The 26,733-nt window shown below is 42.1% G+C and overlaps 1 protein-coding gene across 3 annotated transcripts in view; it reads left to right on the top strand.

Moving 5' to 3' along the window:
- LOC143844958 (cadherin-19-like) overlaps positions 1-26,733 on the top strand; it is a 74,363-nt gene that overhangs the window by 16,211 nt on the left and 31,419 nt on the right. Inside the window, exons 2-4 of one of the 3 annotated variants that reach the window (XM_077352847.1) lie at positions 4,120-4,259; positions 14,775-15,002; positions 18,209-18,320. In XM_077352847.1, the coding sequence (XP_077208962.1) occupies positions 4,251-4,259; positions 14,775-15,002; positions 18,209-18,320 (349 nt within the window). In that variant the 5' untranslated portion in view covers positions 4,120-4,250. Of the gene's footprint in view, positions 1-4,119; positions 4,260-14,774; positions 15,003-18,205; positions 18,321-26,733 lie in introns of all 3 variants that reach the window. The other 2 variants (XM_077352844.1, XM_077352848.1) reach the window with 2 other exon arrangements.

Here is a 26,733-nt window from a genome sequence, read left to right as displayed (position 1 = left end):
CATTCAAAATCAATTACTTCCACAGAGTCCCTTGCAAATCTCCCAACAAAAAAGGCAAAAGCATTTTCATCCTACATTCATTCTAAAAACTCAGAAAAATGTAGTAATTTAGTTCTCTTTCCCCTATTTCATCCTCATGATACCCTTGTGAAAGTGAGTATGTGGCCGCATTGTACTATTGTATCTACTTCACAGAAATGAAAACATCTACTATAAAAAATTTTAAATCCAAAGTTCTACAAAGAAAATGTAATAATAATAATAATAATAATAATAATAATAATAATAATAATAATAAAGTTATAAGAACCCTAACCAGAATTCTGCATCTAATTACCCTTCTGGAAAGGGAATGAAAGCTAGAGAGCAGTGTGATGGTCAGGCTCTTCACAGGAATTGTACATGCCCCAACAAGGAAACCATTTGACGTCAATGAAGTCAAGCCCAACATACCCAATCTACTACCATCGTATCATTCCTCATTGCACTGGCCAAAGGAATAAGCTCAGATAAATTTTTAGGGGTGTACAATTCATCCTCTCAGTATTTTTTTGATCCATGTCTAATGAAGCAGACAAGTGTCATTAGCAAAATTAGGCAGAGGATTAAGAGTTAGATTCCTTTGCAAATTGACCAGGTGTTGGCATGCATTTTATTGCAATTAAGATTCAGAGAACTAAAGTCAGATCTAAAAAATCCATTATAACACAATTCTACACATGCTTCCAGAGAAGTCTCACTATTCTTGATGGTGCTTTTGTTCTGTTATTAAGCTTCATTGAACATACTGGGGCTTTTTTTGGAACTGTGCTTTTCTTGCTTCCCTTTGGTTTTGGTTTTTGATGCTTATTCAGAGTCAATAAATATAAAGATGAATTCTGCAAATACATTGTTATAAATTCCTTTTTCAAGACTAAACGTAGTTGCAAACTGTCATGTTAGAGAACTTGGGCCTAACTGTCAAGATGTACACATTGAACAAATTGTCAGAGTGAGAGGAAAGGACTGGATGAAGAGATTCAACAGAGACTAGTATGACAAAAAAGAAGTAGCTCTGCAGGGCGAATCTCTTGTTTGGCTTTCCCAGTTTGTTCCTTGGGGATGAGAATGAAAAGACATATACCAACCCTGGAGTGAGTGGCATGAATTACTTTACTGAAAAGTTTTAAAAAGATATTTTCACAGGGACAATTTTCTGAAGCTCGCAATGCTAGGCAGTGTTAACATCCCTAAACCAATGGACACAGGCAATGTCAGAAAGCACAAAAAAGAAGTGGAGAATAATGGGTACAATTTATTTAATATATCAGATGGCATTCTGTGGTGCATTTTAATTGGTGCTTCATAGCCATAATGAGCCATAATTCAGTAAATCCACCTGTTCCTCCCAAAGAGAACTATGCTGTGCAGGCTCCAATAAGCGAGTGATCCCTGGTCCCAGGGAGGCATGTCTGGCTTTGACCAGGGCCAGGGCCTTCTTTGTCTGGGCCCCTACCTGGTGGAATGAGTTCCCAGAAGAGAACAGGGCCCTGCCAGAACTAAACAGTTCCATGGAACCTGCAAAAATGAGCTCTTTTACCAGGCTTTTGGTTGAGGCCAATGAAGCAATTCCACCAATCAGAATCCAGATACCCCCTCTCACCACCTCTTACAGATGGGTGTCAAACCACAGTGCTGAAATAATATAAAATTGAGAGTTGTAAAATTATAATGTAATTAAATGTTAAATGTTATCCATAAAACAAAGGCCGATTAAAACAATTTAATCATAATTATAAGAAAATCAAGTTGTTTGCAAACATGAAAGGATATTGGGCTAACTTTAACTGAATGGGATAAGCCAACAAGAAAAGAAAAGGCTAGATAAGTCATCAGTCCACTTCTCAAAATTTCAATAATATTCATCTGTTTGGCTATTTTGTTTGATCGTATTATTTCTTCTGTTGATGCTTTGTATCATCATTTATGGCCCAACTTTAATGTGAAATATTTTAATAATTAAAAAAAATATGCACAATGTTAGAAGAATGGAGTCATATACCTATCTGTGACAACATATTGGAGGGGATGGAGTTTATGGGATCTAGATCCGTGCTAATGAAGCTTGCCTGTCTCTAGGCCTGATTTCTTTCTAGAATGAACCTTAATTGAGGATAATTTGATTGAATGGGGTGGCGGAAGCTAAACCACTTTCAATTTTTGAGAATCAAGGATTATAGCATGCAAGCAACCTATAGACCAAAGATAGTATCCTCTTCTTAAATTTATGTAGACACTATATATTAAGAAATATAGCACAATGTTAGTGTGTTTTTAGTGTTGCAAAGGACAAATGCCAAGAAAAAAAATCAGAGTTAATTTGATCTCGCTCCACCCACTATTTGTTGCCCTCTGCCCTACCAGTTTCATCAGGCACCAACTGCAACTGACTGTAAATTCTAAACGCCTTGACTTGGAACAAAATGAATGACCTAGAATAGGGGCATTGTATAACATCACAGGGTTTTCCTGTAGCCAAAACAAAATACTTTATTATTTGTTATTGTCAAAAAGTGCATTTGGAAGGAGGGGAAAGAGTGCAGGCACAGAGCACAGTTAAAGGAAGTTCTTACGAACTGGAATCAAGGGAGCTATGCAATTACTGAGCTTGTCTACCAAGCTCAATTGCTCTCCCAGTTTTAAACAGTTTAAACAGAATATTTTATATACAGGGTATAGCCTTTCCCTTCAGCCAGACTCACTGAACCATGCCCTGCAAACTAGATGAGACAATGCATAGATCCACAGTTTCTTAAAAGCTAGTGTTTGTGAGTGTGTTTTTTTTGTTAAATTACTAAATCATGAGCCACAGATAAAATGTATCTGCTTGCAGTGTCCATTTTCTTCTGTCATTTATGATACCTTCAAATCAAATAATGATTTACATGAAGGGTTAGGCCTAGCAAGAGACAATGTTCTACTTTAAAAACTACCTCTTCACATTTTATTCCTCCCTTTCTCAGAAAGGTATGAGTTGTAGTTTGGGATGGATGGGGCCTTATGACAGAACTTCCTGTGTGCTAGCCACATGCACATATTTTTATGAGCATCCAATCAAAATCCCGTAAATGCCCAGTGAAGAGATATTGGGTTTTCAGCTGGAATGCTCACCAGAAAATATGCAAGGAATTTTAAGCTGAGCATTCACATTTTCACCTATTAATGAAAATTTTCACCCATTAGTCAAGAGTTTTGAGAACTTAGATTAAAAAATGAGAAATGCTTACTTGTCATTTGCTTACCTATTCAACAAAGGCACCTTCCTCACCAGGAGAAGTTTTGATCCCAAAATCAAAATGCATTAAAAAAAATCTTCGTCTATTAGGGATCATATTACCATAGAACATCAATTCATTATGGCAGCAAATTATATGGTATTAATAAAATAACCTTTTGGTTATTGAAAGCCACTTATTATATATACAGCACACAACACAATACCTTTTTTGGCATATACATACATACATACATACATATATACATACATACATACATACGAATGCTAAAAGTACATAAGTACAGATAACTGAATTTTGAATTTATATGCTGCCTTCCCCTGAGGCTCAGGATGGTTTACAGAACACTGAGCAGAACTGGGAACAGTACAGATAATGCAATAGTTATGAACAATACAGTGATTAACTATCACATGTTCAATGTTCAATATTATAAGCTTCAGTGCTGCTCAACGGTTATCAATGGGGGATGTGCTGTTGGCTTCAATAGAAGCAGGACTGCATTCAGTTATAGTCATTTATTTTATGCTTCCCCTGTCTCTCCTCCTGACATATCACAGACAGTACTTTAATGATATGGCAAAGAAGTGTTTCATCATGCTGGATGTGACATTTTCCCAGTTGTCTTTGTCAGGCTTTAGAACCTCCATACATTATAGGTTAGAAGCTAAATTGCAAAAGAACATAAAAATAGAGTTGTACAAATTGTGCACAACATATTGTTTCATTCTTTCCTTTCATCTCATGGTAATAATTTAGAGTAGACTTTACAGGGTAAATTTCCTTTGAAGAACAGAGCACAATACCTTGGTTTTCACAGTAATTGCTTTATTTGTAACTATAGGCTGTGAAGGTATAAGGAGGTACAGACATACTTCCAGAAGAAATGCCAGAATAACACTTACAACTAAGGAGGAGCAAGAACCTAAAAAGAGGAGAAGTTCAGGGTTCAGGACAACCCACACACTCAACCAAATGGGCCTGGTAAGTTTGGCTTTCCCTTTCACCAGGCCATGGCACACCTGAGCCAGGTGAAGGGGGAGATTGCCCAGGATAGGACTTCTTTTGCCCTTTTCCACCAGCCATGCAGCCATGGCTTGCCATTACTTAGAGAAATGGGGTAGGAATCACCCAGGAAGGAGCATTGACCTATGCCAGTCACAAAAAAGGAGGTCTAGGTATTTCTGGCGTTAATACATTTTTACAGAAGAATTGTAAAAGGTTTCAGTAAAAGGGCTGCACTTCTAATTGAACTATGTAAAAAGAGTGTCCCTGTTAAGGTAACCTGGAACCCTTAATAACAACCTTCGGCTCCCATTTTAAAGCCACCTAATTATAAATATCCTTTTGAGATTAGAATCAGAGCTTCAGATATAATTATGGGAGCTATGTTGTTTCATATGAGTGCTCCACACTGTTGTCTGTTTGAACAGGAAATTCTTGCCCTGAGAGTAAGCCTTCTGCAATCTGGAAAAGGAGGGATTGGCTCTGCTTTCGATCCTCAATAAGATAAGACTATATCTGTATGGTATCACATTCATTATAGAGACAGATCACAATACTCTGTCTTTCATTCACCAAATGAAGGAAAGCACCAATATTATGAAGTAGGCTTTAAGTCTGCAGTTGCTCATATTAAAGGCAGCCAAAAATAATGATTGATAGTTTGTCCCACCCAAGGGAGCTGTAACATTTTAAGTGGGATGTCCTGTAGTTCTACTTTAGTACATGTTTTATTCTGCTACGAAAATTATAATCTACTACACTTAATAGCAATTGTAGTTCTGACCAAGCAGTAATATCAGGGCTCTTTCAGCCTCACCCACCTCACAGGGTGTCTGTTGTGGGGAGAGGAAAGGGAAGGTGACTGTAAGCCACTTTGAGACTCCTTTGAGTAGAGAAAAGCTGCATTTCTTCCTCTTCTTCTGCAAAGCACCCCTGATTATTCTCCTCAGGGGTTAAATGCATAGTAACTAACCTGTTCCATCTTGCAGTTGTTACCTGCAGACCTCTTATCATCTTCAAGGTATGGAAGAGAGTAATTGGCTCTTCCTGAGAATTTATGAGCCACACAATGGGAGTGGGAGAATTAGGAATATAGAGTCAGTTTTCCAGAGAGTTCTACTGCAGCCAGGCAGTATCCTGATCAGTTTATCATTATCACTTGATCTATGTGGGCCAAAAACTATAACTGGCCTAAGGGTTTGAAGCAAGAGAATGTAGTATAGATTCTGTTGGACTAAAAGCCCATCCCAAAAATCTTTTGCTTTACAAAGACTGATTCCACATGGGGCAAAAAGTCTGGGCCACTGCTCGTACAACAGTAGGACTAATCCTGCTTCCACATGATGTCACCGCTGTCCTGGCCCGGTTGTGCTTTAGGGGCAAGGGAACATGGCTATTTCCTCATTCCCTTTTCTGCCATGGGTGCCAATAAGGCCTATCCTAGCATAGGCCCATATGGAAAGGAGAAGTGTTGGGCCTTCAAGGCCTGGCTACTTCCCCTCCTACAGCATCCCAGAAGAGACCAAAAATGCCCCAGTGGGCTCTGTGGTGCTTCACACAACCCCATGTTCATGAAAACAAAAATAATCCCACACTTTCCACCCCAGTTGACTCATGTGGAGGCAGAAATCTGGGATGGCCTAGGTCCACCACTGAAAACAGTCCCCATAGAGACACAGGAAGTAATGTGGCAAACAGCAACATCTGAAACTCCTGGTGGCAGCCTGTAAAATTAATCACCATTCAGAATCAGTAAAAGAGTAAGTACCATACAGAATACTTAATCTGATGCCTGCAATTTCATTATTATAAAACTGTGCCATAACTATCTTAAACCTTATAATGTTGAAGTTACATCCAGCTAACCCACTCCCTACCTGTTTGGTCCAGGGGATGTGCTGCCAATAGGGAGATATCATTTTGCAAGTGAGAATTAATCAGTACACTCTTGCAATGAGGGCCAATCAGTGCAAATTGCATGAAGACAATTCAATCCCTACATGATTTGGCCCTCCCTGGGAGTGTGTAGCCAATAGGGAGAGAACACTCTGCCAATGAGGGATAATCAGTTCAAATTGCACTTTGTCACTGAAGGCCAATCAGTTCAAATCTGCCAATGAGGGCCAATTAATTTAAATTGCATGCAGACAATGCACTTCTTACCTGACTGGCCATTCCTGAGTTTGTGCCACAAATAGGGAGAGCACTCTTTCAATGAGGGTCAATATTGAGGCTTATATGTTCTCTTTTTCCTCTTCCTGGGAGAAAAAGGTGTTAGCCTCTCTGAAAGGCCCTGCTGATGGTAAGTTGCTCCATTTTCAACCTTTTTCTACCCTCCATCTCCCTCAGGAAAGGGAGGGAAACTAGGTGCTTCCTTTGACTTCTGAGTTGGTCTCAGGATTCAGTTCTCCTGGAAGGAAGTACAGACAAGATGTAAGGGAAGCAGAGATAATCAGTATTTTTTTTTTAAAGTTCAATGTGACAGAATGCAATGGATATCTTAACTCAGTACAGTGAGTTAAGTGTTCTTTCAAGCAGTCCAAGGGCATCAGCAGAAGGAACAGGTTACAGGTTGTGTCTACCCAGTCTCAAGTTAATATAAGCTGTCAGCAGTCTCTCAGTTTGTGATGACTCTCAGTCTTCTGCAGTCAGCAGCTGTCTTGCTAACATGGTGTGTTGCCTTTTAGACTGGAGTTCTCTTCTAGCACATAGCAAGCATTGCTTAATTAGCTCAGGTGAGCCAAAGCTGGGAGCTACACCTGAAGGATGGTCCGAGGAAAGAGGAGCTCCTGCAACAACTTTGGAATCTAAGATCTGGTTTGTTTGTGACCAGCTCCATTCCCGACTGCTGGTCAGAGCTTGCTACCTGTTGAACATCTAGCTGGGCTAAGCTCTCATGCAACTGAGTTATTAGCAAGGCTTTTCCTCCAAAGAGTACTCAGCCTGGCCCTTTGGAAGATGTAGGGTAGATGGGAAGGTGGGTACAGTGGTAACCTATATAGACACTGTAGTATGGGGTGGGACTAGGAGGACCAGTGCCTTTTAAAAGCAGTTCTTTTTTCTTTAGGAGAACTGATGCCTTCCTCCCTATCTTTCTTTTTCTCTGTCTCTCTCATCATGTCTTTCTCTCTTTCATCTTCCTGAAAGTTTCCAGGACTCTACTGTTACCACAAATGCATACACACATGTCCTAGACATGTATACTAGTAATGGGGAATTGCTTTGCAAGAGGCATGGTAACGTAAAGTTAAGGATCATTTGCTAAGGTTTATGAAGTGATTGCACACTTTAGAGCTTAAGGCAGACAACAGATAGTTATGGCAAAATAGTAACTATCTTTAGTGGAATGAAAAAAAACAATAAGCAATAATATTTTTAGCACACTAGCAGTTTAACAGATAGGGAAATAAAGTGGGGAAAAGGGTTGTAAGTATATTTACTGGTCTTGAAGAGTAGTGAGGCAGAGATATGGTACAACCACCCAGCAGTGTGAAGGGTGTTCTGAATGGGTCCACATCAGATGCACACTTTGGTTGTGGCAAAGCCACTATTTATATATGTTTTGGGGAGATTGGGTATATGGCTGGGACCAGGTGAACACAGGAATTTTTCATGGGGCAGGATATTAGAAAAAATGTCTACCTCAGTTAGGAGATAGGCTTTTAATGTTTAACAGATCTTGTCTAGCTGTTTGGGAAGTGATTTCCCTTGGCAGATAAGCGATAGTAGATTATAAATGAGAGATCAGAAGCTTTTGGGCAAAGAGGATTCTGCCTAACCCTTTTGGTCAGCACATACAATGGGGGGGCAGTGAAAGGTGAGCTGGACATGTCTTGGATTGGAGCTGTCATGTCAAATCTGTGACTGAGAAGATGATGTCTGGTCTTGGCAGACTTTAACAGTGCTTGGCTTTGGCATAAGTCTAGACTATTGATTAGTGTTGCTGTTTGTTCATAACAGCATGCCAACCCATAGGGTAGGGTCCTGCCATCTGTAACAGCACCTGGAATCTAGTATCCCCGCTGGCTGCATATGGAGGAGTCAGGAATCAAGCCCAGCTCTTGAGATTAGAGTCTGCTACCCTTTAACTACTTCACCACACTGGATCTCAAGATTGTGTGGGGACAAGGAGGAGAAGGGCCATAATCCAAGCAGTACACATATATATGTGAGTGCCTGTGGTATTCCTGGGTGCAATGGGCTTTGCCCCTAATCTTTAACCGCTCCTGGCGGAGCGGAAGAAATAAAACAGTAAGGGCCCCGAGGGCAGGCCCTGTCCGGGATGAGGAAGGGTGCCGATAGGCCCCTTCACCTTGACTGACCAGCAGAGGGCCCAATCGGGAGGCGCGAAGCGCCTCCCAACCCGCCCCCCCCACCAGAGCTTCCCTTCGCTCCGGCGGCCATTACTTTGCTGGCCGCCGAGAGCGAAGGTAGGCTCCCTGGCCCCTGCCCCGAAAACGGCTCACCTTAAAGACGCTGGGCAAGCCCCGGGGAAGGCGCTCTGCGGCTCCTGGAGCCGCGGAGCGCCTTCCCCGGGGCTTGCCCAGCGTCTTAAAGCCCACCAGCCGCCTTAAAGACGCTGGCCAAGCCCCGGGGAAGGCGCTCCGCGGCTCCTGGAGGCGCGGAGCGCCTTCCCCGGGGCTTGCCCAGCGTCTTAAAGCCCACCATCCCCCTTAAAGACGCTGGCCAAGCCCCGGGGAAGGCGGTCCGCGGCTCCTGGAGCCACGGAGTGCCTTCCCCGGCGCTTGCCCAGCGACTTAAAGCCCACCAGCCGCCTTAAAGACGCTGGGCAAGCCCCGGGGAAGGTGCTCCGCGGCTCCTGGAGCCGCGGAGTGCCTTCCCCAGGGCTTGCCCAGCGTCTTAAAGCCCCGCCGCCGCCTTAAAGACGCTGGGCAAGCCCCGGGGAAGGCGCTCCGTGGCTCCTGGAGCCGCGGAGTGCCTTCCCCGGGGCTTGCCCAGCATCTTAAAGCCCCGCCGCCGCCTTAAAGATGCTGGGCAAGCCCCGGGAAAGGCGCTCCGCGGCTCCTGGAGCCGCGGAGTGCCTTCCCCGGGGCTTGCCCAGCGTCTTAAAGCCCTCCCCTCGCCTTTAAAATGCTCCCCAAGCCCTGGGGCCTGGGGAACATTTTGCTACATGAGGGTGAGGGAAAGCAAACCCTCCCCTAGGGCCCGCTGTATTTTTTTGACAGCGGGCTCTACTGCTAGTCTAATATAATTCCTGATTGTACTATTTCTTATTTTTCAAGCTGTTTGCTTTTTAGAGTCCTTTGTAGCTCATTGAGAAATTGATAGGTTCAGGTCACATACTGATACATTTGTTTCCTCAATTGAGTTAGTAGATTGAGATACTTATCGTAAATATAACATTTCTCCTGTAATTATTAAATAACAGCAAATGAATCAAATGTTTCATATTAGTCATTCTCCATTTAATGCAGTGGCTTTCTCCCTTTTACTTTAGCTCAGTGTTTGTATTCAGGGGTAATATGTCTGAAATAGGATTTTGTTTTATACCAGTGTAATCTGTATGGGGAAGTAAATGATAATTATTCATTAATCGGTGTTCTGAAACAAACATATTGTTATATTGACAAGGTATGTGCATAAAATCCTTTCTCTGACTTTTGTTAGGCACTTGATTAGTCATGGTTCTAGCTTGATGAACACAGGGAAACACAGAAGGAATTCAGTTCAAGTCTGCCTCAAGGAGAGTGGAGAAAGAGTTAAGTTCTGCCTTAGGAGGGAGCAGTGAGAACTGGCTCACAAAAAGAGCAGCGAGAAAGAAGGGTAGCTCTGTTTGGTAGTGTGTCAGAGTGCTTTAGCTCTACCTCAAATAAAGTCTAGAGTCATGTCACTAGCAATGACCAAACTTTGGACAAGTTAGACATTATGCACAATTGAAGTCTCTCTCCTCTTCAAACTCCTTCCCCCAGTTTTTACCCCTAAAATCTCCAGGAATTTCATAATCCCAGACTGGTAATCCTAGATCAGAATTCCAAATGATTACTAGTTGGTTTTCTTCCATCCAAAATGTCTGTTTTGCTGGCAGGAAAAATAAGACAAATTCATTCTTTTTTTTTCTTTTTCATTTTGTAATGGAAAACTCAGAAGCATTGCATTTCCACTCCTCTCCCCATTTTGAAAGAAATCTAAGAGAAATGAGCTATTTCTCCACTCCCTTTTACCTGTCAATCACAATTATGTGCAAAAAGGATGGGCAAGAGTTGGTCATCTTTATTTATATACAGGTAGGGACTGTATCATACTACCATTTTCCACTGACAATACATGCTCTTTGATCAGGTGAACAGTGTGGAGGTTCACTGGTTCCTCCAGTTATTACTGACCTTCCAGATTACTCCAAACCTGATTTTAGGGATTCTAGATTGAAGTAAGAGGATGTGAGAAAATCCTATTCCAAAATACACTGTCTCCCCTGTATTTTCTAGCCTTCCAATTAAGATCTTCTTCCTGTGTCCTTGCCTGCAAGGAAAGGAACCAGATACATGACTTTTCAGCAATGGCATCTCACCTTTGGAATGTTTTCTTCCTTAGGATTTGCCAGTCATCTACTTCTGTTTTTTAGGCATCAGGCAAAAGCATTTCTTTGTACTGAGCACCAAGACAACATTATAAACAACCCCAACATTATAAACATCTGGAATGGAATAATATGTAATATTAAGGAGTAATTTGTGATAGAATCTGGCATTAGTGAGAAGAGTAGAAATAATAGCATGGATGTCGTAATGTCTGTGTTCTGCTTACATTGCTTAGGATTCTGGCTTTCAATAGAAAGCAGTGTATAAGAATGCCAAGATCTGCAGCAATGTCAGAAAATATTACTGTCTAAATAACATTTACCAGGAAGTGTCCTGATCAATGTCAAACACCCATTGAAATGGTTCTGCATACCTTTGCATTGAAAATAAGGTAGAACAATTCATGAAATTGTGACAGTTTCAGAGAACCTAAGTCAAAATATTAGTAGCACTAATGTTTAGAATAAGGCCAATTGAGTTGTTTTGACATCTGAAATATGATATAAAACAAATAGTTTTCTAGTGTACTTATGATAGCTCTAGTTTAATTTACCAGCACAGCAATGATTATAAAACCCTGCCATAATCAGAATGCATGGGAAATTCCTACGCATTTGAATGAATTCTTCTATCTCCCTGTCTACAATACCATTCATCCAAGGAAAGAAACACATCCTTTAGCAGCCCTTCTTTCAGAATGACTGGGGGGAAAATTACATAGTGCATTTGAAAAGCAATCAAAAGGATAATTAATCAGCACCATAGATGCGGTAATTGCTATTTACTATCCTGGTGGGATTCACTGTACAATATAGAGAGAATGGTATTATATTCACTGCTTGGCAAACAGTTCCAGCTTTCCTAATTGATCTATGTCTTCTTCTAAGTGTGTTGCAAAGAAAACCAGCTTAGCAAATGCATTAATGACATCCTTTGATTTATGTATATGTCTCCCCCTAGGGAATATTAAGATAATGAAGATGACATTTAAAGCATAAATATAAGCTTTTAAATCATCTGCAGGTGTTGATAGATAATAGCAATTTTTTTCTTGTGTAGTAGAAAACTTTTTCTCTTAATGAAACAACGCATAGCTATTAAATCACACACTAGAAAACACTGTGCATAATCCACACTCCGCGCTGTTCTTTCTTTTTCTGAAATGGAGAATGTTCTGTGGATTCCATAAAGAATACACATTTCATATGTAAAGTATTGGTCAGGCCAGATTTGTAGTTAGGAACTTGCCTGTATGTCTGTGTTAAGAAGTGCTGCTAGCCATGTGCTTGTTCTACTTTTAAATATGCACTAAAATATGTGGCTTGCTGTGGTTTACAGCAGTGGTCCCCAACCTTTTTATCACCGCGGTCAACGCTTGACAATTTTACTGAGGCCCGTGGGGGGAGGGGGTTAGTCTTTTGTCGAGGGATGTCGCCACCACTGCCTGAGCCCCTGCTCCGCTTGCTTTCCCACCGGTGCCCCTGACTTCCCGCCGCCCACTGGGGGGTGCTGCTAGCAGCAGCTGTGCAGTGCCAGCTCAAAAAAAAAAAAACCCTGAGATGGCCAGTTAAGAGCATATAAGGCAACACAGCTTTGAACAAGTCTCTACTTGAACCTCTCATGTTTGCTTTCATTCAATGTATAGTGCTGGGTTGGATTAAGCATTGTTCTGACTCAGTGCATCTGTGTCTCTGACCTATTGCCAATCATACAGATTCATCACTGATCCAAATGATGCATATACTAGTTATACTCTTTACATTTTCTACCACTGATGGCTGTTCACTGGATGCCTTCCTTATGGGCTGCTTACATTGGAGGAGTAATGTCATATTCTGTATGCTTATTAACCTGATAGATATATTGATATCTTGTGTCATCAGAGCAAACTAATAAGCTTTCTTTTGAGATGTTCCTTTTCATGTGCTACAAGAACATGCATGGATTAGTTCTGCAAAGGAATTTTTGCCAAAAATAGACAAATTTTATAGATGTTTTATAAATGAGAATATTTCCCCCTACCAGATTTGAAGATTGGCATTGGTATGCTGGGATAAGGCAAAAACACAATTATTTGATCTGTGAAGCAGCTGAAAATTATGTTGAATGCTATCTGTCAATCAAATGTAATCATATCTCTTTATTTCATATACATTGTTTTGTGAGAATCAGATTGTCACATATTATGTGAAAACACACTCTGTCTTCCTGCTGTCCTGGGTGTCCCTGAAGCTATGCATTAGTTCCAGGGCCATTGTGGTCACCACTCTCCATCACATCTGCAGCAGCCTATACTAGACATACCCCAGCCTCCCCCCAATTTCTGGGAGACCTCCAATGGGATGCGGCCACAACAGAAGTGCCTGCAGCAAACACAGCCTCATCCAAATGGGCTTCTCCCAGCCATGCTTGGTCTCCTACCACCTGCCCCAGAGCCCAGGAGGGCAGTTTGTGCAGCGGGGCTGTGGTAGATTGGACATCTGGCTTCCCGCTGCCTCTGCCAGAATGGAGCTCAGCTCTGAGGCACGGGTGCCACATTTGCTCCCCTCTGGGGAAGAGTGGGCATCCAGCTTCCTGCTGCCTGGGCCAGACTGTAACTCAGCTCCCAGGTGTTGGTGTCGCAGTCGCTCCCCTCCAAGGCAGATCAGGCCCCTGGTTACCCACCACCTTGCCAATGTGAAGGACAGAAGAGTAAAATGTTGTTGAAATTAATTATAGAAACACATGCAACATGTAGATGTGCCCTAAGAAAAACCAACTGGGACAAGTTTGTCCACCTGAGGGAAACAGCTGCAGTTCTCATCAGTTGTGTGAATGACCAGAATAACCAGCACAAAATGGTTGCTAGTGTTGAAAATACCAAATTGCCTACATGTACACTTACATATATTTATGTCATATTTACTGAATGAAAAATCCCATTGATTGAGTTAATAGTGCACAAGTTCATTTTAACTGAAATATGTAGAAAGGCAGATAACACCCAAGTCATTCTCCTGATGGATGGCCACCCTGATTCACCCATAGATTCATTGGCTAGATGTCTTGAAGCAGTGATGAGTTGGCTCAAGCAGAGCCATCTGAAACACAGTCCTTCAAAGACAGAGGTCCTATGGTTCAGTAGGAAGGGACCCAGTGAGGAAGTGTGACTGCCCTACCTGGATGGGGTTGGTTAGAAGTGGGGCAGACCACATGAGACTGTCATTCTGAGGGGACATTGACTCTCCCAAGCAGCAACAGCTGAGGAGCAGTATGTCAGTTAGAGATGCTGAGAAGATGCCCAACAGAAACACTTCTAGAAGGCTTGAAGAAGCTGGCAATCTAAGCCTCATACCTGTTTCCTTGGAAATCTGCTAAAAAGTACATCCTTTGGAGTCAAGAAGGCATTGTGGAGTAAAAAGCACTCCAGGATTTTAATTTAGGCCTTTGTACACTGGGAAATTTCCTTTATTTTCTTTCTTGCACAGCATTTAATCAGTGCCTGTGATGAAGCAAATACTACAAGGTGTGATTTTAATCCAGGACAGAGAATGTGTGCATGCACTTTATTCCACCACATTTAGATTTTTTTCCCCTCCATTGTTGTTGGTGTGAACAAAAATTTTTATTCACCCTTTAAGCACCTGGAGGTCAACATTTATTTTGGCTAAACATTTAATCCAGTTAAAAATTATTGCTAGGATACACAATGGAATAACCAAGCTTAATTCATAAAATGAATTAACTGAAGGGTAGTTTTCCTTTATGTACAAAATGCCTGTGAGGGTTTTACATATTAAGGGGGAAAGAATGCTTGCCTTCACACCATTTGAGTTGTTAATCAAACCTCTGGTCTTCTTTTGTTTCTTTTCTTTTAAGAACAGAAAGAATTTCTAACTGAAAATTCAGCCTTAGATTTGACACAGAATCAATATTTCTACTGCTTTGAAAGAGTAACTTTTTTGTGTTTCCACAGATGCTTATTGATTGCAAAGGAAATTTCAGCATGCATTGTTACACATGGCTCTCCTTTGCACTGGCATTATTTCAGCATTGGACACATCTTCCCTGTGTGTATGGCTGGAAAGTTGATGACTTGAAACAAATTTCTGGGACATCCCTAACAGAAAAACAGGGTTGGGTTCAGAAACCTATGGTGGTACGTGAAGAACAGGTGCTAACACATCCTTCGAAATTTAACCAGGTAAGTCCTTTCTCTGGAAGGTGTAGCAATGAACTGAAACAATATTACAATAGAATCAGAGTCCAGTAGCACGTTTAATACCAACAAAGATTTATTCAGGGCGTGAGCTTTCGAGTGCAAGGACTCTTCGTCAGAGCTTGCACTCAAAAGCTCACGCCCTGAATAAATCTTTGTTGGTCATAAGGTGCTACTGGACTGATTCTATTGTGCTACTTCAGACCAACACGGCTACCCATTTGAAACAATATTAGTGTCTGTTTGTTTCTCTAAACCTTTTGCTGTTTGGGTCTGCTGATCAAAAACTCTCTGGAGAACCTTTGGATGAAAGCAAGTTTAGGGTTATACACTGATATGAAAGCATATGGGGAGACCCACAAAACAATTTTTATTCACAGTTAGGCTGGCCTATGTCAACTGAAATCATTGAGTTTAGGGTGGAATAACCTCCAAGTACTATATTTGTCTATTTCCAATCCACTTGAGCAATGGAGTGTCTAACGAGCTGAGCTGTTCAGTCACAAGGATGCATTGGACAATTAAAAGTATTATCAAGCACCCCCCCAAAAGTCAGGGTCTCTATTATCAAAATCTGGCAATATGTTTCACTTTTTTGTGTGTGTGTCTGTGTATGTATGTTGCATCTGAACCAGCCTGCTGAGCACAACAGTGTTGTTTATCTACAGTCTTTCATAGGATATTTTATTATTTTAAGAAGCAGCTGATTTCCCTCTCATTACTTTTTAATGAAGCAAATTAATACTGTATCCTTTTACCAGTGAGGAAGCTCCAGGAACCTACACAGTTCATTACATTAATGTAACTTGGGCACAATACACAATTATTTCTCACCCTATTTAAAGTATACCGGGCCTGATAATTTTCTTCAAAAATCTCTCTTCTTCCATGTTATTATTTAGCTCCTTAAAAACACACACACGCACCCTCCCCCCGGAAGTACAAGAAGCTGAAGCCACTTTCAGTCTTTTTTGCATCCTTTCCTGTAAGGCAACTTTTGAGATGAATGAATGGAGAAAAAGTTTAACCACAAATTAACTAGCACTAAAATTTAATTGGGCCCAAAGGGTAAAGTATTTGGAATTCATTAACTACTTTTCACAGCTTTCTGAAACAAACTCATCTGGAAGTATAATGTCTCATTTCAAAGAGAACAAATGGAGAATTACTTTATATTTTGTGCATCCAGAAACATGGCAACTTTTAAAAAGAAAGGTCACAAAACCTATCTAGCTTTATGAAGTTGTGGTGCCTTTTAAATTAGCACAGCACTAAGAGGAAGCAAATATAGAACTTTAAAGAAAGTAGATAATGATCCAGGGAGTCTGTACTTATTTAGAAAAGACTGTGCACATGCAGAAGAGGTTTGTTCCCCCCTTTGCTTTATTATATAACAGCAGCAAGTTTCTGCCCTGCATGATACTTCTAAATACTTTCTGCTATGTCCTAAAGGGAAGGAAAAGATCCTACTGCATTGTGATTTATTTCTCAGTATGACCCATTATGCACGGGGGTTTTAGCGCACGTTCGGGGTGGAATGGCGCTGACTAAAATCACCAATAATGCACGGAGTCGGCTGCAACCGGCCACAGATTCGGTGCACGCCGCCGAAAAAGCCGCGTTAGCAGAACGCGGAAGAAAGCGCAGCTTCCCGGGTGACCAGGGCCCAACCGGAGGCGGCGCCAAATTGACAGCGTGCATAATCGGGGAGGCCGGAGGGTCGGAGGCGGTGCGACCGCTCAAGTAGCTGCCGGAACGAATGGTGGCGCAGGCCGGGGGGAGCCCAAGAGAACACGGACGGAAAGGCGGCCGGAGAGCTCACAGTGGAGGGGGGCGAGGGGATCGCCACGGCTAAGGATGGCAGAGAGGCCGGCCACCCACCTCCCACCCATTCCCAAACACACACCCCAACCACAAACAAGAACGGAGGCAAGGTCTCTAAGAAAATACAAAAACTTTATAAAACAGTGTGAATGAACAAAGCACAAATATACAATACAAAGCTTAAAGTAGGGGAAACAATATAAAGGGGAAATCTATGGGGCAGAGGAACCGGGGCAGCAAAGAAGGGGAGAGGCGAACTGGGAGTAAACTAAGGGGAAGGGGAAACATGCTCCCTCCCCCTCCATGCCTGACAAACCCGGCAGGGCTGCGCCTGCGCAGGCTGCTTCCGCCCTTCCTGGCCTCCACCTCCGATGCTCGCCAACACAGCGGCGCGCTCGCCTCTCTTCCCCTTGGCTCCGCATCGATGCCTTGACACCCACCGCTCCGGGTTTTGCCGCCGTCGCACCCCATCCCGTGTATAACCGGTTTGCTTTGCGTCTTCCCCCTCCACGTTTTTCATGTGACCCGAAATCGCCTTTTCGGCGGCCGTGCATAATGGGCCTATTAGAAACTTAGCAAGCCAAATTACTGGCTACTTCTATGATGCATATCCCCCCCCCCCTACGAGTCATTCATCTTTTGCAATCATGTGCAAGCTGAATGGAAACCACAGTTCTACATGCCTCTTAATATAGAACCTGTTTAAAATCCCTGCCAGATTCTACTATATTTGGATATAGGATAGGTCCATCGAGTCCAGCAACTTTTCCCACGCAGCTGTCAACCAGTTGTCTTGAAGGGCCATTCAACAGGCTAAGGTATTTCACCGATGTTGCTTGCTAGCCTTGGAATTCAGAGGTTCGCTTCCTCTGAATATAGAGGATACCTTTAGTGACCACGGTTAGCAGGTATTGACAGGTTTATCTTCCTCCCTCATTTGAAAGACATCTGTGTTCACTTCTCTATATCCATTGACAGTGAACCGAATTCTATGCTAATTATGCATTGATCATTGACCTTCATCAAATGCTATTGTTATCAGAGAAAAAGTTATTTATATCTCTTTTGTCATTCATCTGCATAATTTTCTAAATCTCTGTCATGCCTGCCCCGGCAGTATTTTTTTTCTAAACTGAAAATCTCAGAATCTTCAGTGTTCCATATAGAAAAGGTGCTCCAAATCCCTTCATCATATTGGTTGCTCTGTTCGTTATCCTTTTCCACAAGTTCTGCTTTTCTTTCTATTGGGAACTTGGGAGCCCATCCTACACCCATAAAAGCATGCTGACTTGAAATCAAATGTTGCAAAGTTTACTTGTTTGAATTTTATCTGGAAACCAGTTTGTCATTCATTATTTTTCCAGCAGCAGTCCAAATTAGACAAGCAGGACATGTCTCAAAAACATATTTGGACTGATAATGAGTTACAATTTTTGAATGGACCTTATGAAGCCACTGTTCCTGAAATGTCTGCTGAAGGTAGGACCATGTTTTGCACTTTGTACTTTGCAAAGCCACTGCTACCACAATGCATATTCCAGAATAGTAAACTGCCTCACAGCACCCATCAAGATCTTCCAATAATGGCATTCTTCGGAGTCATCATAGCCTCCCAGTTTGTTTAGAAAATTGTAGTAACTGAAATAAGAGAGTCTCAATCATTGTTTCCTGATGGAGGTAACATTACAGTGCAGAAAACAGGAAATATAAGGGAGAAAAATTGATCTGGCCCTAGACCAGCCTTTCATGACCCTTTTACCATTGAGAAATCTCTGGAACATTCTTCAGGCTTCAGGAGTCTCCAGAAATGATGTCAACAGGTCATATATCCCTGCCAGGCCTAGAAGCTGCTTGTCGCCAGAAGTTACATTACCCAGACATTTGCACCAGATGTGACCCCCCCTGACACTCCCCACCTCCACAATGCCTGAATGGTCCAGCAGCCTAGTCTGCTGGGCTGGGAATAAGGCTGGGGCAGGAACATGGTGCACCATCGCCTCCTGCCCTATCCCCCCTATTCAGTCAAGTTAAAATGAAAGTACTTAGTCTTTGGACTCCAGTCACTAAAATGGGTGACAAGCCTCTGCCAGCAAGGTATCTTATGACTGGGGCCCTTCACCTTTCCACTCCTCCAGGACTATCATTGGCCATTTGGGGAGGGGTGGGTGGGTCGATATCATCATGTTAAATGATCAACTGATCATTTAAAAATAAATTTAAATATATATCAAAAATTAATTAACTCCCACCCAGTTGGAGAAACCCTTCCAGGACTCTTGAGAAATTCCAGGTTTTTACAAAGCTCCAGTTGAAAAAGCCTAGAGTGACTTGCAATGATCTAGCAGTAATTCTGCATATTTAATTTGATAAAACTAAACCTTCTATGGTTTTTGTTAACTGCTTGGCGCAATACATAAATACTGTTTTCCTGTAATTTTTTGTAATTTTGATATTGGATGTGCCCTCATGCTCTGTCCTGTCTTGTCCATTCTTTTAGATTATAAACCTTCTGGGATGAAAAAAATGCAAATTCTGTGTTGCATACTATATATATATTATACCAAATATGCTATGCTGTTTTCATTGTTTTCACATGGCTTTCAGAAATGGCTTTGTATCAAGTCTTTCAAGATGGATGTGTACAGTCAAGATCTTCATTAATGTAGGGTTACCGATTTTAGGTTAGGAAATTCTTGTAGATGAGAGGGTGGACCCTGGGGAAGGTGGGATTTGGGGACAAAAGGGATATCAGCAGAGTATGCACCTCAGTGCCCTGAATGATAGCCACTGGAGCCTATTCTTAACTATCTTTTTCTATGCCCCTTTATTGCAATCTTTCTCAGTTAGATTCAAAATTCCTTTCCTTGCATTGGAGATATTTTGCTTTAATTTAAATGCCAAGATCCATGCATGAGCTTTCAATTAACTCTGTGCCAATTGAGCTCTGAGAGCAATACTTCCACTGTCTGAAGTTAGATGGGTGACAACCCAAGAAAGTTTATTCCTGGCCATGGCACCAATACTCTGGAACTCACTCCCCAAGGAGATTCATCTCTTTCTATCAGTTAACTGGTCTTCCATCTAGTGTTGTTGATGTGCTTAGTTGAATTATTTTATAATTCTAACTGTATTTGTAACTGTACAGATGGTTTAATAGTTTTCCATTTAAGTGTATGCTGCCTTGTGGACCCTGATTGGTGGAAAGGTGATATTCTGTATCCTAACAGTTGGGAGGTTTCTGGAGTTCTAACCTTGCTTTTGGACCTCCTGATGGCATCTGGGTTTTGGCCATTGTGTGACATAAATGGGGATTTGACATTGAAGTCTCCCAGATACTAGTCTGACACTCTTAACTACTACACTACATTGGCTTAAGACCTTTCAGCACTGTGTCATATGTAGGTGAGGATAAACAAAGCCAGTGACTACAGTAAACAAAGCCAGTGACTACAGTACCACTGACTACATTTGGACCCATTGTGAGTTTGCCCAAAAGACTGGAGGGATGGACCAGAACCAATGGAATGAAATTAATTCAAAAGAAATTCCATCTCAACATCTGGAAGAAGTTCCTGACTGTAAGACAGTTTCTCAGTGGAATAGGCTTCCTCAGGAGGTGATGGGTTCTCAAACTTTGGAAATTTTTAAATAGAGGTTGGATAGCCATCTGACTGAGAGGTTGATTCTGTGAAGGCTTAAAGGGGTGGCAGGTTACAGTAGATGAGCGATAGTGTTGTCAGTGTCCTGCATAGTGCAGAGGGTTGGACTAGATGACCCATGAGGTACCTTCCAACTCTATTATTCTATGACTAGAAATTAATCCCGCTGTAGAAGAAATACAGCGGGCGCTAGCAGATGGGGAAGCAAACTGTAGGAAAGGAAGGAAGAAGATGAAAAGAGGTATGGGAGGGAGAAAAAAGGGCAAGGTGTGGTTGAAGGGATGAGTAGAAGGGAGAAAGACAGGAAGCAAGTGAGAGGGAGAGACAGAGAGACAAGAAGGAGACGGAGAAATACAGGAAGTCAGGAAGGAAGAAAGGAAGGCAGGCAGAGAGGTAGGTGAAAGGGGAGGGGACAGGGTGTATGTGAAGGGTGGAGGGAGAATTGCAAGGGGGGTGAATTGGGAGGGGGAGTGAAGAGGGGGGTAGAGAGGAGTGTGTGCGTGGCTGTGTGGGGTGGGAGAGTGTGGTGTGTGTCTGGGCGCAGGGAAGCGGCAGCAGAGCGATCGCGCAGGGGGGGGGGTGGCCAGGAGGGTTTGGCTGGTGAGGCTGTATGTGTGTGTCTGTGTGCACGGGAAAGCGGCGGCAGTGGGGTTGTGTGTGTGTGTGTGTGTGTGTGTGTGGGTGCAGGAAAATGGCAGCGGTGAAATGGCCATTGGAAAGGGACCCCGGGCGGGAAAGGAGCAGGGACGCTGCATCGGTGACGCGGCATCCCTACTCCTTTCCCAAGGGTGAGGGGAAGCCAGAGGGAGTACTCACCATCGGGGAAGGCTGCTTCTCCTTGTGTGCGGTGAGTCCCCGGCCAGGCAAGGCGACACTCCCCATTGGCTGCTTGGCCCTGGAGTGAAACTCGGAGGGCCCAGTCAGGAGCAGCTTCTGTTTATCCTGGAAAGAGCCCAGGCGAAAAAAATAAGGACAAGGCTGATGGTACAAAATATTTTTGCCTATTTTGCACCATTGTTCGTGGATTTGTTTTTGTTTTTTATGATAGCAGCCACATGTACTAATTCAGGTATATTTAATAGAGGTGTGTCCTGAAGGGAAAATTTTTTTACACTTTTTAGATGGAGGAATTTTTTTTTACAATGATTGCATGGTAGGACATTACTTCTTGGCTAAGAAATCCATATGGTGTTTTGGGGTTCTGGATTTTCAGGACCATTCTTTTCATACAAAACCAAGTCAAAGCTCTGCACAGTCTTATAGGTACTTCTGAATCTTTACATGTAGCATTACATGTAGTATGTAGTAGAAAATATTGTACAATTGTCCTCCTTGATCAAATGCTCAGCCAATTTTCAGCATAAGTTCTGAGCGTGGGTATGATGTGAATTGCCAGCCACCTTTAAATGAGCCTCATTGTATTTATGGCCATTATTATTAGTCAAGAAAACATGAAGCTTGGGGATCTGTGTAATAGAATTGCTTAATTCACAATTTTATCCTGGTTTTGCATCACAGTAATAAACAATAGCAGCTGATTAGGAACAACATACTGGAAAACAACATTCCAGTTTAGAAATTGTAGCCTGAAAGCATTTCTATTTTGCTGAAATCACATTTGAGCATAAACCTAAATTGGAGCTGCATTTTTCAGTCCTCGGCTCTGAGATTAGATACCAGCTTGATAAAAGCTGGTATCTGCAAGCTGTCGGTGAAACAAGTTTTTATCAAGCTGGTATCTGCAGGCTGTTGATGAAATTCTGGAGATCTCCTGGAATTACAATTCATATACACAATATAAAGATGTCTCCCAAGAGAAAATTGTTCATTTTGAGGGTGGACTCTATACACCACCTAGGTCTCTCTCCTCCCCAAACTCTGCCTTCCTTAGGCTTAGATCAGCAATTAAGCATTCAAAACAAGAAATCATTGTTGGACATCACTCAGTGAATGTGTTGGCCAGATCTATGGCTTCAGCCATAATTCTTAGGTCATTCTTGGTTGCAAAATACAGCTGTTTCTAGAAAGCCCCATCCAAGAGTGGTGGATCTACCATTCAAAAGATCAGTTCTGTCTTCTCAGTCTACCAATGGCTTCTTATCAGCCATGACAAAGAATTCAGATGGCCAGACCTATAATCATATTTCCTTTGGTTCCAGCCCTTAGTCAGTGCTTTGCTCAGAGACAGCATGGTTTTGTTATCCTGTTTCACAGGTCCAGAGGTAGCTGCATCAACAACTTTTTATGTATGAAACTCCATATTAATGTTCTGGAGCTTTATGTAGTCAGACTTGCCCTTGCCTCATTCTCAGGTATCCTCACAGCCAAGAGGGTACTAATACAAATGGACAACACTGTGATGATGTATTACTTCAACCAGCAAGGAGGTACAGGCTCCAAGGGACTGCAATGGGAAGCAATCAGAGCTTGGAAAGTATTTGAGCCTCTCTCCACAGCGCGGTCACTGAACACAGACCTGTTGAGCAGGGTATACTGGTCATTGGTCCATATGGGACAGATGGTCCATAAAAGACAAATATATCAAAGGGGTTTTCAGCACATGTGGATATCATCAGTTGGCCGTGTTTGCTACAGCTGAATCCAAGAAAGTTCCAATTGTCTACTTCCTGGTAAGAAGCAACTCAACTTCACTGGGGAACATGTTCCAGATTCCATGGTCTGGAAGGTTTTTTATGCCTCCCCCCTCTCCCATTTCTTCTACTGAGCAAGGACATAAGAAAGATGTTAGCAAATCATATAGATGACATCTTGGTGGCACCAGCAGATCTGCTTTTCAGAGCTATATACCCCTCCTCCCATGCCAGATCTCCAAATATACTGGTCACTAGCGCACTATGAGGTAGCAAGGCTATTCTTAGCAATGTAGAGGATTTGGCCCTAGGCTACTGTTTTCCCCAAGGGGTCCTAGAAATTCTGCTGCAGGCTCAAAAGTCATAGAGAATGGATCTGTTTTGAGTTCTGGGTTTCTGCTAGAGCAGAATACCCATTTGCCTGATATATACTTTTGATATTAGACTACCGGTTAGCTACGTCTTCAGTGAGAATGCATTCACCAGTCATTTTCATAAAGAAATTCAGAGAACTACTGTTTCTGTGCATAAGTTGGCCTAGCACCTCTTAAAGTAAGGAGGTGGAGGGGTTAAACAGTGGAACAAGTTCAGTAGTGCCACTGTGGCAGTGACAAATCCAACAGGACAAAGTTCACATCTGAGACTCTCTGAAGTAGAAACTGGGGTGGTGGGGGGGGCATTTATGCAGGGACAGGAGGACCAGTGCAATGTCCTAGTGCCCAGCATCAGAAACCAATGTCCTAAGTGTTGCAAATGCCAGCTCATTGGAACAGACAGATGTCAAAAACAGAATCACAATCCTAGCACGGGAGGCGGTATATTTGTAAGAACAGCAGAACGTTGGGATTGTGATTTGGTGCTGCTGTCCTGTTGAGCTGGCATCTGCTTCAATGGAGCACTGTGTTCTGTTCCTGGGAACTAGAAGGTTGGTGCTGGATTTTGCTGCTGGGTACTAGTAGGGTGGCAACTTGGCACTGGGTGCTACTGCTGGGCAATGGTGCATTCACTGCACTAATTCTGCTCTCTTCACAGAAATGCCAAAGTTCAGTTTTTACTTTAGATATTCTCAGAAGTAAATTCAGTCCTGTTGGATTTGGCACTGCCACAGTGGCACTGATTCTGCTGCTGGGGTGGCCTTGCAAAAACTGCAGAGATTCTCTGGGACATTCTGCTGGGCTTGTGCTTTTTCCTAGTTATTTTCACCCCCTTTGAAATAATGGAGGAAAGGGTCATCTTTTGGGGTACTGTTAGAATTGGACCCCTTGGTCCAATCTTTATGAAACTTGTTTTGATAAGAGGCTCCAGCAGTTATTCTGCCAATATGTTGCTGCTGTCTTCTTAAACGTCACTCCCACCAGACCACTGAACAGCAGGCTAGATTTGCCAATGATTTTAATGGCCCCATAGACATAATGGGGCTGAAAATATTCAGTATTCTGGAATATTTTGGGAGTTTCAGGACTGATTATATTGGTGCTTCATACAGATTAGAAAAATCTGTATTCAGTATATAAACTTCCCAAATTACAGTAAGGGTATTTTATGGTATTTTCAAGGGTTTACCAAACTGAATGCACATGCTGAATCTCAAATTAGTGTTTTTTACTCAACAGGGTCACATTTAAATTGGACCTAACATGACTCTGTCTTGAATAAACCACAGATTAGCAAACACTATTCTAATGTTAATATTTTTAAGTAGAAAGTTTATGTCTGCTTAAAATGGTATAGATCATAGAAGCTGCCTTACACTGTGTCAAATCACTGATTTATTATTATTGTATACATTAACTGGTAGCAGCTCTCTATAGGATCCCAGGATTACACCATCTACCACTCAATTCTTTTAACTTGAAATGCCAAAAATTGAACCTGAGACCACTACATGGAAAGAAAAATGCTCTGCTATGGAGCCAGTCTGACCTCTAATTGTATCCTGCACTTTATATCATGGTTTACAACCAGGATTCCAGACAAAATATAGTACAGAATCCATTAGTTTAAGAAGTTTCTCCTGGTGCCTTGAAAACAACCACTGTTCCTATCAACATATTTTCAGATGGTACGATAGCTGATACTATAGAATCCTCAGGGCAGTGCTGACTAATTTATCAGTGGAACATTCAGTAGCAGAATGTCTTGGGATTAAATGTGATAATGTAATTCTATGACAGAAACCTATGGGAAGTGGCTCTAGGTCTTGTTTTCCCCATGAGAAAGGTCGACTTGTATTTTTATTTAGAAGTTAAGAAATGAATCAGACATAAACACTACATTATGAAATGAGATAGCCTGAGAATATTTCCTTCATGGAGATAATCTCATGGAAGACCCTTGGGGTCGGAGTCAGATTTGTATCTAGGACAAAACTGATTCTTGACTAGAAACAAAATAGGCTTCTATAGATTGATTGTACTATCTGTTATTTAATGGAAATGCTCATTAAAGACCTCAAGGATAAGAAAAAAAACTACCAGAGTTCTGTTTATCTTGGATGCATTGCCTGTTATGACTTTATTTATTTTAAGCCACATGACATCCATTTAATTAGGGATTAATCCATTATCCTTGCTATAGAGACATTTTATCACCTTTAAGAATGTTATCTAGTTAATAACTATATATACATGCACAAGGTAATAGGAAGGCCAATAAAAATGCTAATATATAAAAGGAGAGAAACAAGAAGTGCCTTGTGTGTATGTGTGTAAAGTGATATTGAGTCACAGCTGATTTATAGTGACCTCAGCAAGGGGCTTTGAAGACAAGCAATTAAGCAAATATGTTTTTTCATTGCCTTACTCTGTAAAGTTTTCCTTGTTGATCTCTCATTCAGTGCCTATCCTACTTAGTTCCTGAGATCTAGTGAGAACAGGGCTGAGCACAAATTGACAAACAAAAGTTTGTCATGAATTCTGGATGGTTTGTGGTTTGTGAACTGCAGTTTGTGGCAGGTCAACTGGCATGAACTTTCCATAAATTTTCAACTATTTCATTGGTTGTTAAGGAATTGATATTTTTTTCAGACAGTCTCCACTCAGTCAAGGGCATCACTTGGGGACTTGGAGCATCCTTCCCCTGATCTGCTCCTGGAGCTCTCCATGGTAGCAAAAGAGTTTTTGCTAGCATTGCCCAGTACTGTGTGACCATAGATATCCTCTCCTGCCCGTTCATCAGAGTGGGTGTTCTCCCTCCTGGGAGACATTCTCTACACTCACCTCTCATGTCTGGACATAGCCATGGTGGACAAGTTTTCTTTCCTCAAGTTCAACCTCCCCCTGACTATACAGGAAAGTCCCTGTTTGACAATCCCTTTAAAAGTTGTACAAAGCAGGTGATCTCTTATCTGGTCTCTGCCCAACTGTCATGGGGTTTCTTTGTGGAGCTCCTGTCAAAACTCTGAGAATATCTGCCTTTGGAAACCTGGGAGTGCCCCTGCCAGCTCAACATGTCCTTCAATTGTCTTTTGCTGTGCTGAAGAATACATCATGGTTTCTGGGTGTGCTCTGGACCTTTGTGTTTCAGCCTAGGGTGAAGGTCTCTGAGAGTTTGTTAATGCTTCCCTTCCTTATATTGTGTAGCTAGGGTGCCCACGTGCTGCCTTGTAGTTATTTGGGAGTGGGGAGGGGGGCTTTAAAAACT

This window comes from Paroedura picta, chromosome 9, assembly GCF_049243985.1.
Source record: "Paroedura picta isolate Pp20150507F chromosome 9, Ppicta_v3.0, whole genome shotgun sequence".
Lineage (NCBI taxonomy): Eukaryota > Metazoa > Chordata > Lepidosauria > Squamata > Gekkonidae > Paroedura > Paroedura picta.
The sequence above is the reverse complement of the archived record's forward strand: the minus strand, read 5'-3'. Positions and strand labels throughout refer to the sequence as shown.